The 16,714-nt window shown below is 35.2% G+C and overlaps 1 protein-coding gene across 13 annotated transcripts in view; it reads left to right on the top strand.

The window, feature by feature from the left end:
- Positions 1 to 16,558, top strand: part of CCDC88A (coiled-coil domain containing 88A) — an 81,220-nt gene extending 64,662 nt beyond the window's left edge. For 4 of the 13 annotated variants that reach the window (XM_068675245.1, XM_068675241.1, XM_068675243.1 and 1 more), the window contains exons 27-33: positions 972 to 1,055; positions 2,080 to 2,283; positions 2,601 to 2,672; positions 3,208 to 3,294; positions 3,646 to 3,726; positions 5,133 to 5,398; positions 7,068 to 9,009. In XM_068675245.1, coding sequence (XP_068531346.1) covers positions 972 to 1,055; positions 2,080 to 2,283; positions 2,601 to 2,672; positions 3,208 to 3,294; positions 3,646 to 3,726; positions 5,133 to 5,398; positions 7,068 to 8,084 — 1,811 coding nt within the window. In that variant the 3' untranslated portion in view covers positions 8,085 to 9,009. Of the gene's footprint in view, positions 1 to 971; positions 1,056 to 2,079; positions 2,284 to 2,600; positions 2,673 to 3,207; positions 3,295 to 3,645; positions 3,727 to 5,132; positions 5,399 to 7,067; positions 9,010 to 11,805; positions 11,906 to 12,460 lie in introns of those variants that run through there. The other 9 variants (XM_068675253.1, XM_068675251.1, XM_068675249.1 and 6 more) reach the window with 7 other exon arrangements.
- The last annotated feature ends 156 nt before the right edge of the window (positions 16,559 to 16,714 follow it).

The raw sequence follows: 16,714 nt of genomic DNA, 5'->3' as shown, positions 1-16,714 counted from the left end.
CACAGTCAGCTGACACGTTTATCTGATGCTTCCAGATGCAGGTGTCTGCCAGTAATCAGTTACTAATGGAGAACAGCTGAACCTAAGGACAAGATTAATTGTGATTTCCCACTCCCCATCTTTTATTACTACTTAAAATTTTAACTCCTATGATTATGTTGTTTTAACTTTACTTGATCCTTCCTAAAATTTAACAGTAACACTCACATTTGGATTTTCTTTTGCTATTTTTTTTTGAATCTTGGGTATTCTTTCAGTCAAAAATTTGGTGTATATCATTCCTGCCAACACATTTTTATTTTATTTTTCTAATTACAGGTTTGATTTGATTTACAGATATTTCAGTAAAATACTGAAATCAGTGTGCAAGTAAGCATAGTTATTTGAGTGTGAGGTCCATGTAATTTTTCAAGAAGACAGTAAGTGATCAAAATTAGTGATGAGCAAAAAGTACAACAAAAGAAGATTGTTTCCTGCTGTGGACAGTGGGAAAAAAATTACAAAAGTTAGTCTCAAAAACAGCGATATGTTCATATTTTAAAGTATAGTTTATACTTGGTTACTTTCATTTTAAACTTTTTCTGCTTCACATTTTTCTTTACGTTCAAGAAATACATTTTTCACAGTAAAAAAAAATTAGAGCCAATTTTTGTGATCTGCAAAGCACTTGCGTTTAGTTTTTTGTGATGGTAGTTAGGACTTTCAAACTGTGTTACACTCTTCACCATTATTTTCGGTGCATTTCTGAGTATATTAAAGTTTTCATAGTGTAGTTTTCATATTTTGGTGTAGTTTTCATATTTCATTGTCACACAGAAGCATGAGAGTGATAGTTTTTAGAATAGCATACATAGCTTAAACTCAGACATTCATTTCTGTCCTTAGTTTCAACATTTAACTTCCATCTGTTCTTCTCCCTTTTTTTCTTTCATTTCCCTGTTTCCGTTTTTCCTCATGCTATGACATAAAAGTGGTTGCACTGAAAAGACTGCCCTTTTTGAGGAACAGACCGAAGGAAAAAGACAAAATGAAGGCCTTCTACCGTCGCTCCATGTGTAAGACTTTATGACAGTTCAGCTTCTTTTAAATGGCTACACTGGCTTCCATTACTAATTTTTCACTAACCTCTCCCTGGACTGCGCTTTATTTTTCCTTCTATTTTGCAATGTGCAAGTCCTGCTACTATAAAAGGAGCTGGAGCTTTTTCTTTTTTTTAAACCTTGGCACTGAATACCTTATATATGTGCATATGTGCACACACTCGTACCCACACATTCACATGCACAAGCACACACATATACATATATATATTCAGTGCATTGTGATTACATGTATTTGTATACATATTTGTCTATATACACATTTGTGTATATAAATTTACAGTGCACTGTGTTAACATTAGTAGTTCTAAATTACACATTTCATAAGCCTTCAAAAACTGCTGCAATTTTTTTGTTTAAAGAAAGTGTAGAAAAAGTAGTGCAAGGCTGTATGGTGGTCTGTCACTCTTCAAGTATTCATCAGTTGTTGTTGCCAAAATGTTGTATTGATTTGTTTTACTTTATTTTACTTTTTCAAGAGTAGTGGATAATTTTCTCTGTCTTTGCAAAGTAAAGGTGAATATCATCAGAAGTCATCTTTTTCAGATCTTTTTATTTGTTATGTAAAATACAATATCCCTGCAGTAACCTGCACTGTTCAAGGATCCCGTGTCATTGTTGACATAGTTGTGTTAGCACCTTGCCCGTTTTATCCTTATTCATTCCATCTTATCATTGCAAACAGTATATCAAGGCTTCTAACATATATATTGCATATCATTGCAGCACAAGCATGATGACTATACCTAATAAAATCAGTTTAAAGAACCATACTGAATTCAGAGAAGTCTCTGACTTACAACACTTCTCATTCATTGAGCTGATTGCATGTTATAACATGGATGATCTTGTGCTTGTACCTTGCAGTATTCTATATGCTATAATGCTTAGAAAACTGTCAAAACATTTTGCAATACAAGATAAGAACAAAAGCAAATACATTGACCATGCTGATCATTTGCTTTCATTTGCATCCCAGCCATGAATGACCTGGTGCAGTCCATGGTCCTAGCAGGAGGACAATGGACAGGTAGTTCTGAGCATCTGGAGGGTCCTGATGATATATCTGCGGGTAAAAGGAGAAAAGAATTGGGAGCTATGGCCTTCTCTACTACAGCTATCAACTTTGCAGCTGTCAACTCTTCTACAGGCTTCAGATCCAAGCAGTTGCTAAATAATAAAGGTATAGGTAGAAGCTTTTTGCACCATGATGTGTCTATGTGTAACAGCAATTTCCTGTAAATCTTCATTTTACTTTTATTTTTTTTCTACAAAATGAAAATATATAATAAAAAAAAAGGCAACCTGAATAATTGAGTTACAGTGATAAGATACTGAACAGGTTTATTAACTGCAATTACAAAATGTTTCAGGATTATTCCTACAGAATGTTACATAAATAAAATTCTGACGATTATTTTAATATATTTTATAGACAATGAAAAAAATACACCTATAATCTATTTTATTTTACATCTGCTTTTATGTCTCTGTGTATAGATACTACATCCTTTGAAGATGTAAGTCCACAAGGTATTAGTGATGATTCTAGTACAGGATCAAGAGTTCATGGTAAGATGTGAATTTTAATTAAATGACTTAAGGATATATTATGTGAATGTGAATAAGGTCTAAAAAAACGTGAATGGTTTAATTATGAGTGAGCATGTTTTCTGTGATTTGCATACCTCTTGAATGTATAGCATCATTTCTTCAGATTATTGCTTGTACTATCTTTTCTTCTTCTTAAATACTATCAGATATTCTCTAGTAGAAAGTATTTATGAAGTGCATCTGAACAGGATCAAATTTTTTTGCCTTTTAAAAATATATTTGGAGTTGATAGTAAAATAAAATCAGTTATTACAATTCCAATCTTAAAAAAAAAAAAAGAAATCTGGCCAGCTTTTCCAATGTTTATTGTTCAGTGAAATGTAAATTTATCATCTCGTGATTTTATAAAATACAGTATGTGTTCCTTCAAGCAAAGCTATGAAGTGAAAGCTGTAATAAGTGAAGTTTTAACTCTTCTAAAAATACTTGAAATTAGTATGAGCAATAAACATTTTTTAAGATCATAACAGTGCATTTCCCTTGTATTGGATAGGAGTACAGGACATTAACTGTGCAGATGCTCTTGCTCCTCCTGTTCGTGGCATTTCAACAATGTGCAAGGTTCCTTGCCAAATCTGTTGTAAGTGACCTAATCACAAGCAACTTTCTGCATGCCAGTCCTTCCATCTGTAAAATCCTGGTTTCCCACTAACCAATCTGTTTCAATTCTAAATGTACACTCTATTTCTCTCTTCCTCTCCCTTGTACCTTACTATTCCTGTAGTGCCCTTTTCTAAAGTGTCCTCTTGGACTGCCTGGAAATCCCTTCGCTTTCTGATCTGTAAGAAACCACTTTGTTGACAATGGGCATGCTCAGCCTGTGAAATAGTGCATGATTCCTGCCTCAGAGCATTCTGTGATCAGAATGTAAAGGTACCGTGTCATCTGCTAAAACTTTGTTCATCATGGTGTCTCCTAATTTTCCATTTAGCTTCCAGACCAGCCAGCCTTGATAGTGGCAGAACATCCACTAGCAATAGCAATAACAATGCTTCACTCCATGAAGTCAAAGGTATGCTGTAGGTGAATTTACATACATGCTTCATTTCCATTACTCTTTGTAGGATTGTCTATATGGGTTAAAAAACAAACAAACAAAAAACATAGCATGCTTTTTTGTTTAGGCATTTTTATACCGCAGTCTTTGTTTTTAATAGATGTTCAAATGATGATACTGACGTGACTTTCAAACTATTTGAGCCAAAGCTTACCAAGTAACAATCTTGCAGAATAAGAATTCCCCCCTCAGATTATGTTAAAATATTGTATTTCTAAACAGAGAAGTTACTCTGCTTTTTCTCCTAGCATCCAAACATCTGTGCACTGCTGCTGTAAAGTCGTGTGGTATACAACACAAAACACACAAATGGTCTATGTAATACTGTCCTGCAAATGGTTATGTTTTGATTTTAAAAGATTAATAACATTCCTTGAAATTTGGAAAATATTGCCAAATCATATATTATTAGCCTTGACATACTTTTTTGTAATAGACATTCAACAAGATTTTTAAAAATTACTGTTACTTGGAGACCATTGTATGTAAAATACTGCCAATTTGAGATCCATTTAATGTTTGTGATTTACATTTTTTAAACAATATCTGTTTGGAAATTGAGAGGTGAATGCTAGCTTAAAATTTTTAGTCATTTATGTTCTGTCTGTCTGATTAATCCCTTTTACAAAGAATTCTTTAAGGTACTCCATGCCCTAGTTCATATAAAGTATTAGAAATTTCTTCTGTAAACAATTTATCATTCTTCAAACTTTACTTCATTTCCTAGGAGTGACACGAAATAGGAATACTTGATTTTTTCATCAGCATTTTCTAAGCAATTGGCAATTACTGAAAAATAAGCAGAAATGGTGTTGTAGAATTTATTGTGCATTTAATGCCACATGCCTTCTTCAGGTAACAGCTGTAATAAACTAGAAGTAATGGCAGAAACTGTTGGAGAAGGAACATTCTAAAATTGTTCTTGTTGAAGAACTATGTTGAAGACAATACTTGTTTTGCATTCCATCTTTTTTATTTCATTTAATGTAAAACTCATTTATAGTACATTAAAATGTGTACTTCACAGTCACGCTGAACAAGAATGGAGGCATACGTTTGGCCTCACAGAATACAATGTTATGTAGATAGTGGTTCACGTTGTAAGTGAAAGGTAGTTTTTATTCAAAAGTTATTCTGTCATGTTGAAAAAGCTGTAAGAGGTAAATCAGGGGAGTGAAATTGTACTCATATTTGGTTTGAGCAATATAAGACAACTAGATTTCTTTTTTTTTTTTTTTTTTTAGTATTCTAAATTGAATTGCCTTTAGCTGAATGTGAAAGTGTTCAAATTTGGGTAAGGTTATACTAACAGCTTTCATATACTTCTGTTATGGGATATTTAATACTGTTTACTCCAAAAGCAGGTGTGGTTAACAATCAAAGCAGGCCGCAGAGTCACAGCAGTGGAGAATTTAGTCTGCTACATGAACACGAGGCTTGGTCTAGCAGCAGCAGCAGTCCTATTCAGTATTTGAAAGGTCATACAAGGTCTAGTCCTGTGCTCCAGCAAAGAACGCCTGAAACACTGGATAGTCGTGGAAAACAGATCAAAAACGGTTCTCCTGGAAGTGAAGTTGTTACCCTGCAGCAGTTTTTAGAAGAAAGCAACAAAAGTACCTCAAGCGAGGTTAGTTTAAAAATTACTTCCTACGCCATGTATGGCTACAGAATGAATAGAGTACTTAAAGCATGTAGAATTGCTTTAAAACTTCGTAGAGATTCTGGTTATGCTTGTATTTAGTAGTAGTGTGCACTGTATCCCGATAAACTCTACTTGTTGTATTACATAAATATCAGTTTGGAATTTTGCAGCTTCACTCTTTCTAGGATGCTGAATTAGGTGAGAAAATCAATCTCCACTGCACCAAATTATCCGGTGTACTGATGCATGATACACTCACCAGAGTTTCGATGGAAGACCATAAACTCAAAGGAAATTCACTTCTCACCTTCCAATTCAGCCATTGATTTCAGTAGTAGCTATTGTCAGATCTATCTTATATTAACAGAAAGGATGATATATACAGATATATGTACAGATAGAGATAAAGATTTTTTTAACCCTGTTTGGCAAAACACCTAAACAGCTGACCATCAAACTGATTGAAATCTGGAAGGAATAAGACGATGTTTATCTAAATTACTGACAATTTGTTAGAAGCTCAGAATCAATCGTGTCTCTGCCAGTATTCTAATTTCATCACTAGTTCTCAAGCAGATCTGTCCTAAGCTTAGAAGTCCACTAGGGTAAAGCAAATTAGTTACTGTGGCTAGGGCCTATCGAGAATAAGGATCAGACTCCATCTATTTTTGACTACACAATTATAATGGAAACATACATATTCATAGCTGAATTGATTAGCATAGTCTGTGACTTGAATCTGGAACAGGTCACTGGATTTTTTGATAGCTACTTAAAATTATGCATCGCTTGTGATTTCTCTGGCAAGAGAATTACTGTTATTACTTTTATTACCCGTTAGCCTTAGACAGTTCTGGAAGTAGAACTAAAAGAAACGACCTGAGTCATCAAGTCAGTCCACTGCTGTTCAGGAATCACAAAATCGCTTTCATAGCATCACAGAATAATTCAGGCTGGTAGGCTGCTCTTCAGGAGATCTCTCTTCATCCTTGTGTGGAGCCTTTCCTTAATAATCTTAGCTTAAGATTTTTTTCCAAATTGTCACCTTCACCATTTTGAAAAAGACTGAAGTCTTTCTCTGAGTCTGTGAACAGTATTCACTGACAACTTATTTTTATTTTTATTTTTAATTTCTGAAGTCTTTTCTCCAAAAAGAGAGGTTTGGAAAGCCAGCTGATCAAATTTCAGGCACCAAGGTTATGTGTTTTGTATTACTTCCTAAGATTCTTGTCTTTATTATTTGAATATATAGAGAATGTAAACTTTTAGCTTCGTATTATCAGTGTAAGTTAAAATAATAGCACATACGAATCTGCTTAGCAAATTATTGATTGGTGATGGCAGAGGGAAAGTGGGTGAGAAGATGAACTTGAAGTTTTCAACTTCTGAATTACTGGATTATTCAGTATTACGGGAGCTAATTCCAGGTACTTATGATATCTCTTGACACCTAGTTTTCAAAGTACTTGCTTGTAGGTAACCTGTACAGAAAACTCATAAATGTGTACTCTAAACATTTACGTGATAATACCACTTATAGTTCTGAGAACTTTAAAAATATTTTAGAATACTTTTTTTATGTCCATGAAGATTGCTTAAGGAAAAGTCAAAATTAGAAATTATAAATTTATAAGGCATTTCGTATTTTTGACAGATGAAATCTGCAAGTGAAGAGAATCTTTTAGATGAAGTAATGAAAAGTTTATCTGAGTCTGCTGAGCTGACAGGAAAGGAAAAGCTAAGAAAACAGGCATCTGCTGGTTGTGGTATTGTGAGGTCGTTAAGTGTAAAAAATACAGTTGATTTCTCAGATGGACGATCCATTAAAACAGAACAACTTGTAAGGCCCAGCTTCCGTAAAACTGAGGATGCCTACTTTACTAGCTCTCCAATAAAATTTACATCAGGCACTCAAGGGAAGACCAAATCAGTTAAAGAAAAGATGCAAGCAACTGTATCACAGCGACAATCAAGAGATTGCAATCCTTATGCTACCTTACCTCGTGCAAGCAGCGTAATTTCTACAGCAGAAGGAACTACTCGAAGGACAAGCATTCATGATTTTTTGTCTAAGGATATTAGGCAACCTGTTTCAGTTGATCCAGCACCATCCACCGCTGACAGAAGTGTTCCAGCAACATCTAGTGAGTACTCAGCACACCAGTTATCCCCTAATGTTTTGCACTGTGTGGCTTACAGAGTAGATTGTGTTCCACAAAGTGATGCAACTAATACAGTTAAACCACGTAATTTAGGATGTAACTTTGATGTGCCTAAGACTTCAAGGATGGAAAGGTCAAATTTTCATGAGAAAACTTTAAGCACAAATGTCTTTAATGATAAAGTCAGTGCATCTGGCAATGATAGCACAAGATCATTTACTGTGGCTCATCCATTTTTATCCCTTAACACTGAATTAGTTAGTAATATAAGTGGATTGCCTCCAAGGTATGCATCAAAAACTGATCAGGTGAACCTGTCAACATTTAGATCTGTACTGAAAAGCCAAGAACAGCCTTCAGCTAATCAGAAATCTGATCATAGTGACCTACGGTCAGCTCTAACTAGTGAATTTGCTCCTACCACTTCTGTAAACACTAGTGAGGCTGAATCCCCACTGCTTGTTTCTGAAGATAATAAAACTGTGTGGTATGAGTATGGTTGTGTATGAAAAGAAAATTGTATTTTTAGATATATAATCATATATGACATGTAGGATTTCTTTTCAATGTCCACTGGATTTATAGAAAATTTCACTACGATGAAAAAGTGATTTGCTTTTAGATCTATGGGTTGTTGTTTTTTCTGAGAACAATGACACAGAGTTCAGCTGTGTACTCTAGCATGTATTCGAATGTAAAATTGTAATTTCACCAAAGTTTGCATGAAACGTTAATTGCACTGTGTATATTTTGCATGCCTTTAAAATTCTTTATAATACAAGCTATATTTAATTTGTCATCCATTACAAGTATTTTGTTTTTTTCTTTTTTCTCCTGTATGTAACTGAATGCATGTTAAACCAGTTGCATGCTGCATTGCCAAAAGCGGCACAGTGAATTAATTTTTGGTCCAAAGCAGTACTTTTCAGTTGTGGTCGTGCTTTCAGATGCATCAGTAACATGTTGGTTATGTATTTGGAGTAGAAATGCATTTTTTTTCCTTCTTTCAAAAATACTTTGTTTCATTAGCATTTCATTTAGAGATTTCAGGATCTCACTCCTAACATTTCTGCCACGTCCACTGTGTCACTTCGCACATGGAACAAGTTATATCCCAATAATTCAGTGACTTACCTTGCACAACAGATATGCATCCTTGTTCAGATTAACATTCAAATATTTTAATAAGTAACTACAATTAACATTCATAATCCTGAACATAAATGATAATTCTTAAGAGGTAAACAGTGTGCAGCACTTGCAATGAAAAAATGACCCTTTCCACCGTTTCCCTTTCATATGCATTGTTTTTTCCACGTCTGTTGTACAAATGTGGTGAGGTATGCTGTTCAGTAGGAGTCAAGTAACACAGTTATCTGAGACTCCGGGTGATGTATGGTAATAAAAACTTGTACTGATTATGGTGGAAATTCATTTTTTCTTCTCACTCAAACACTCATGTAATAGGAAACAAGGTGCAACAATAACAGAAACTGTGTTAAATATTAGTGCTGCAGAAGCCATATAATTTAAAATTTGCTTACCCAATTATAGGAATATAAGAATGCTTAAGTGAATAACTCATTACTGTTTAGCTGCTCATCTGGAATTTAATGTTGAAAAGTAATTACTTAAGCCACTATTTCAAGCAATTGCTAGAAACTTTGCAATGATAAATATAAACAACAGATTAAAATTGTGCCATACTCAAGTTACAATTCCATGAGGTTTTAGATGTTGGTGCTTTTTTTGAGAGGAAATAGTTACTTACAGTTGCAGCTCAAAATCATATGGACTATGAAAAAAAAATAATATATATATATATATATATATATATATATATATATAAAGGAAAAATACTTAATTGGAAATAACAAATATCCTATTCTGATTTTTCCAATTAAATTTATTTTGCCAGCAGTTTTGCAGCAGTCATGGTACTGCTGCATGAGTTGCACTTCAATTTCTTCACATTTAACTAAGGAGGGGTAGAAGTACTGCAGAAATACAGTTCCTTGAGGGAAAGCAGCAGGCATTGTGCGTGTTGTTAGTCTCTAGGATCTCCATTTCATATAGCAGAATTGTTAACAAAGTGCAGAGGTAAACCTTCCCTGAGCTTCAGCTAGTTTTCAAGATGGGGAAAAAAATGAATGTTTTAAACACGTTCTGTGAAGGGCAAACTCATTGTTTCAAAATACAGCAGCTATCCTTTACCATGTTTGCAGGTATCCATTATTATTGGGCTGAGAAATTTTTCAGTTCATCATTGTCCACAATGTGCTGCTAATCACTGCTGTGTCATTGCCTCTAAAATCATTTCACCTTTTCAAAAAACAACAAACAAAGAAGATTCAAAATCTGAAGCAGAATCTTAGTTTCACATGCATTTTACTCTGATCTTGGGTCATATCATTCATCTTCATTTCTATTAATCCACAGATGAGTTTGAATTAGTTTTGAGATGAATAGTGCTCTTAATCTGAAGTGACACATTCATACTGTATTTCATAAATTGAGAAATTAGAGAAAATCTTCGTAGCTCTGACAGTACGCGCTATAAGCTCATGCTTTCAGTATCTTTTTTCTTTTTTGGCTTAACTGATTGCAAGGTTGTGCCTTGCAGCAAAACTTCTCATAATGATGAGAACAAGGCTTGTAGCTAGAGACAGTATCTTCTATTTAAATCAGTTGCTGCTGTTTGAGGAAATCAGCTAAATTTTCAGGCACACTGTTCTCTCTTGTGTGCAAGCCTTACCTTGCTTAGGCCCTTAGACTATCACAGCTACAAAAAATAGCAATATCGTCTCCAGATACATGTTTATTATTAACTTCCCAGCACAAGCCCTGGTCCCCGATTGTAATGAGCAAGGCCAATCTAAAGAGAAATTTAACTTCATGGGGAGAATGCTTAAAAGCTTGTTTTGAGGGCATCAAAAAAGTGTTGTTTTTTTTTTTTTTTCTTTTTCCTGCCACTGCTCACAGAGCACTTGTTTGCATCGTTTCATTTCTTTTCACAGCACTAAACTTCCACACACAAAACAAGTCTGATAGCGTTTGTTTATACCTGATAGTGAATGCCTTTAAAGCCTGTGTCTTGCATTATGCCAGGGAAGGAGGGAGCAGCATTAAAACAGCTGCTTTCACTAATACAAAGGGCTTCAGTATAACTGAACACTGGTGTCATCGAACACTGGTGCCTTGTGTCCTCTTACAGGAGTTCTTGATAATCTTGTCCAACTCGAGCTACTATTTGGAATTGTTTTATAAAGTTGTAATGAATTACATTTCAGTTCTGAGGATAATAATTTTTGTGCTCCTATACTTGCACCACTGCAGCACCAAAAGCATGGGCTTTTTTTCATGTCTCTGAAAAAAAAAAAGTCAGCTTTTGTTTATTATATATGAAAGAAATATTCTCCTGTATAACAAGGATTATTTTTTGTCCGTTTTTTGGTCTTTACACATTAACAATGCATACATACGTTATGGATGTCTGTTGGTTTCTGCCTAGGTAGTGGAAGGGTCTGTGAAATTCCTTTCAGATCTGGTCACTGCTGCTCTGTGGCCATTCAGGTGGCTAACTGTAAAACCAAATGCACTTGCTCATTTCTTGGTCCCTGTTGCCTTTAAAAATGATGTCAGGGCTTTGCATGGTAATTATGAACACTAAATAGTGGCTGCCAGCCAAAGAAGGTTTTGTTGTTCAGGTTCAATAATTTGCTTGCAGTTAAATGTTTGCTTGATGCTTTGCTTTAAGTGAATAGTAAATTGAGATACTGCATTTTGCATGTTCAGCTGTTGCATGCAAAGATAATTTATGGCTTTTCTGAATTGAATGTGAGCATTTCTGTAAACATTTAGCAGATAAAAAAGGCGAAGGAGTTCAGTTCTCAGCTAAATTCAGTCAATCTTGATTAAATGTGATATTTTTCCTTTTCATACAGACAGAAATGTAGTGTTAGCATATATCATAGTTAAGTATATCTGATTGTGGCTTTGAAAATAATACCTGATTATTCTAAATGCTAAGATGAATTTTAATGAGTATAATTGAGTAGGTGCTTCAAATTATTCTTCTGTCCCTCTTGTCTGTCCTTTCCTCTTATAAAAAAAAAAAAAATGTTTGTATATCCTTTTGCTCTACTAATAAGTAGAATGTGTTTTAATGCATGAGGGTTTTTTCGTGTCCTGATAAACACAATGAATAATATGAAATGCTTTTCTCTGCAGATGTGGAAGCTATCCCAGAAAGCAGAAATTCAAAATGCAGGTCTAGGGAGCAACAAAGCTCCTAATTCTATTACCCACTACATGAGATGTGGGCCAAGTGGTGAGTTTCCTGCCCAATATGTAAATGAGATTAATTTCATTTACAACAAACTAACAGCATTACATATAAGAAAAAGTGCACATGGCATTAACCAGATGTAAATACTGCTTGCTTAACTGGCATCTATCTTGCTTATTAGTTAAGCCAGAACAGGTTGTTTTAGAGCAGTTATTTTGCCTATCTAGATAGGGAGCTTCAGTCCGTTTATCCTTTTGCTTGTAAAAATGCCATTTATTTTTATTTTTTAAATTTCTCTTGAAGAAAGTTCAACAAAATCGGATTAAGAAGTAATACTGAAATCAGTTCTTAGATAAATCTAAAAGAATAGTTGAACAAAACATTTTTGTTTCATAAAGCATTCAATAGTATGAGGAAACTGCCTTTTTATAAAGCTTGTCTTTGGCGTTCTGTCCTTCTCTTGACTTCATTAAAACATCTTTAATGCATGCTGTTAGTGCTGTTAGTTCTGTTAGTGACTTAACTCTGTATTTTATATTTCTTAACTTTAAGCTTTTCTTATGTTCTTTTCTCTTTCTACCTTTTAACTGAACACAGAGAGAAAAGTGTCCTTCAGTATCTCAGTATGAAGCCTTTATTTCTGAAGTAAACAAGACAGCGACTGTAGGAATCATTAATAAAAATTAAGGGAATTTTTTACATTCTTCGTGACTAGAGCAGGCAAGAAATAAAAACCTACCTACCTTCCTTCCTTGAATCAAGGAGCTCTACTGGAGTCTACTGCCGAGAATTTGTAGATGGTCTTAGGAATTATTGCACATTGCACTGTTAAGATCTACTGAAAAAAGGACAGTTCTCATCTCCCTAAGGACCAAGAATTTTAAGGTCTCAAGAATTACTCCAGGAAAAAACAAAAAACAAAAAACTTTTAATCTTCTGTTTATGAAATTAGCCACTGATTTGCTTAAGCTTCTGCTAATACTTAGCCAAAAAACATAACTTGCAGTTTATATTTACTTCTGTAAATTTAAAATAAATGCTGTAGTATTTTGTTGAAAGTGACTGTATATACAGATACAAAAACCTCACAGCTTACTGGCACTTCACTGCCTTATTTGGTTAGCATAATCTGCATGAAATTGCTCTTTAAAAAGTTTATGCTGATTTTTTTTTTGTTGCATACTGCAAGAGAAAAATTTGTTTACATACGTGAAAACATTTGATAACTAACAGAAGTGGGAGTCATGGGATAATCGTATTATATTGAAATTGTTTGTCATTTGTGTTTTTCACATTCCCAAGTTATTCTGCCTATGTACGTTCAGATTTCTTGACAGGAAATTGTCAGGTATGACTTTTCTGTAACTTTTATTTTAATATAAGGCTGTTCTCAACAAACGGCATTTCCAGGATAAGACTGTCTTACAATGTTTATGTATTGACTAATTTTTTCTTTTATTGTTTATCTTTTGACATGAGCTGTTTGTGGCTTAGGAGGTTTCTTGATGGCAAAAAATAATAATATCATGCATTTTTACAATCACCTCCCCTTAAGGTTATCTTTTATTAGTAAGATACATTTTGTTCATTATTGATTCATATTAAAGTCAGCAAATGTAATTGGTACATTCAACGGTTGTATACATTTGTTGTCTTAAAAGCATTTGCAGGGAGCTCAAAGGAAGCATACATGAACTTAGAAACAGATACAAAATCAGTGTAATTCTATTATATTACAAATCAGTAGGTACATTCATATTTATTTTCTAAAGGGTTATGTTAACTGTGTAACCTCCTAGTGCCAGCTCTTCCAAACAGGCGCGTAGAAAACGTTCACCTCCAACTTTCTCTGTTGATTTCCGGTAAGCATGGCTTGAATATTCACAGAACTTGGGTTGCAGACTGCTTGGAGATTGATCACACTGCTGCTTAGGTGGTGTGATACAGCCACTGCAACTTCTTTAACTTCATAACTTTTTTTCTTGAGGCTTACAGGTTTTATCATTATCAAGTCTCAAGCTTTCAGGAACAACTGAAAACGAATCATTTTCCACTGGAGAGAGAATGTAGTTCAATAGGTTTAAAAGCATATTGGAAAGTCATTTTTGGATTTTACTGAAATTATGTCAAAAGCAGGGGGGGGTAGGGGAAGAGTTCAATAAGGTTTAGAATGGGAATTTGTCTTTTTTCCTCTAAATGACTTCTTTCTGAAATACTTTTTTTATGACAGTGTTAAAAGATCTAGATCAAAGCATCGGTTTTGCAGTATAAACACTTCGTTCAGCCTGAGATTGTTTCCACAAAGAATTTTATTCCCCCACCCCCTTAAGTGAAGATAGGATGAATTTAGCAGCTTTCCACCATATAGAATTTCCATTCTTCCTCTAAAGACGTTTTTGGTGTTTTATTAAATTCATTAGTTTACTTTGGTTACCAACTCATACTAGGATCTGTTTCTGGTCCCCTTATTCTCCATGTCCAGATGTTGTATGAACAGTGTTCAGCAGCTCCAGGAGTGATCTGAAGCCTAGAGTGTTCCTGAAATCCAGTTCCACAATGTTTTTGTAGGCAGGCTGAGCTCAGTTGCACGTGGAATAATTTCCCATGCTGTAACTGGCAATATGACCTTTTGGGGAAGGTTTCAGAGCACTCCAGACTGTGCAATGACAGCTACCAGATGTCACCAGAGGGGCAGGCGGGATGTATGGCAGTGGCCAGAACAGGCAGGGTGTGTCATGGCACGTCTGTACTGCAGGTAACTTGGGTGTTCCTGTATGCACTCAGAGCTCAGGGCATGGCTGAGTTTCTCCCACAGTACCAAGTGAGCCAGGCAGAGCCCTGGTGTGCTCTAGGAGAAAAATACTTTAAGCAATAAGAACTTGGTCTCAAGCCTGATCTCTGTGCCATTCCTGTACTGCAGTAGTGGCACAGCCATAGATCCTGAAGGGACACTTGCCTTTACATCATTTCGTAGACATGAAATTGGTAAAGCACAGCTCTTTCTGAAAGAGAATTGAAATATGGTAAATGTTAGGAAAGCATCTCCTATTCTGAATTTTGATACTTTTCAGGCTCGTTTCAGGGTCTGACTGTTGGTGGATTCTTCCAGAAGCTCTCCTCAACAACAGAGGACCGATGCATTTCAAGCTATTAAACCCTGACTGAAGTAGCATCACTATTTTTAGAAGAACATGTATCTCGAATTAACAGATTTAACCTCTAGTGCCAAATGTTTTTTGTATTCACAGAATCTGTGCAGTTGTATGTGCTTAGGTATACCATGTACTCGAAGACCCTGGGAATGTGTGAGAGAAAGGTGTGTTGCCATGACTGATGCACAGCACGCTTCTCTGCAGGGAACATTGTTGGACACACGTAACCTTGTGCTCTCACATGTGGCTGTGCCATTTCCTTCACAGGGGCATCTCCTGACTCTTCATTTATTAGCTTTTTTTTTATATTCCTGAAGTTGTCCAAGATACCCCATCACAGCTTCCTACGCTTGCTTTTTGTATGTTGTCACATCTTAAAGAATGGCTATGCAGTCACAACCAGGATGTTTAGTCACAAACATCACAATTACTATTCAACCGATGACATGTGTTGGAAGTGAAATCCCCTTACCCAAAAAACTCGGCAAATCTTCCTTGCCTGAGAGAATCAGCAGGAATTTGAGGGCGAGACAACAGAATGCATCCCGCTAGGTCAGCCTAGCGTAGGTGCATCTGCATGCCAGAGGCCTCGCTAGGGTCCATCTGCGCCATCATGAGCAGGTTTCAAGGCGCTCAGGCTGCATCAGTGCAGAGGGGATTTTGGTTTGTGTTGACTGAATTATCCAAAAGCAGCACCGGGGTTATATTCCCAGCACCTTCTTCTGCAGAGAAGTTTCAGAGCAGAAGAGCTGTCCAGATGTTCCCTGTGCTCTGATGATGATGATGATTTTTTTTCCTTTCTGAATTGGTACAAAACTTACATAATGCACTTAATCTTTCCAGTCTGTGCCCATAAAATTAAAAAACAAACAAACAAACAAACACCAATGTAATTTGGGAGCCACGACCCCTTTTTTTGAAGCACAGACGCCCAGAAGAGTAACACAGCAGCTGGTGGGCAGCCTACAACAAGAGTACATAGCTGTTTTCAGCAAGAGTTAAGAGTTGCCAAATGTGTTCCTGTTAGTTCAAGTTTACAAAAGATGTTTTAATACCGTACAATGTGTAATTTTCATTTGCTTTGCTGGTAGTCTGCTGAGGATTTAGTAACATTCCCACGTGTATTATTTTTAAACTTTTTCCAAGACATGATGCAGCCTAAACAAAGGAGCTCATGTATGATTCTTAGAGGTAGATGATAATGTATATGTAAATAATGCTTTGATATTAATAAAACTGCCTTAAAGGAATGTACCTAGGTGTGAAACAAAACTTAAAAAGCTCTTATTTAAAACTGTAATTTCCTTTACATACTGATTTTTTTAATGTTTGCCATTGTATACATTTATTAATGATGTTATTAAAATGCCGAACCAAATAATTTTTATTCTTATTTTGTGTGTACATTTATGCACACTTTTTCTGGAAACTGATGTTACTGGAAGAATATTGGTGTTAAGTAATGGCGTTGTTGACGGTAATGTGTTTAGTGACTATTTCTTCTGGAAGGAAACCTATAAAACTGTAGCAGAAATTTTCTGGACAGTGTGTAGTTTGTTTTTGTGTTGCTTATTTGTAAAAATCTGTGTAGCTTTTAACTATACATTATTTTAATATTATTTAAAAAAAAACAAAAACAACACTAATTTCATACAATAAGAACTCATTGCATATTTGCCAAGTGCAGTATTTGATACTT

The sequence above is a fragment of the Anas acuta genome, chromosome 3 (assembly GCF_963932015.1).
Source record: "Anas acuta chromosome 3, bAnaAcu1.1, whole genome shotgun sequence".
NCBI lineage: Eukaryota > Metazoa > Chordata > Aves > Anseriformes > Anatidae > Anas > Anas acuta.
Note: the sequence above shows the minus strand (reverse complement) of the source record. Positions and strands in the feature narration are given on the sequence as shown.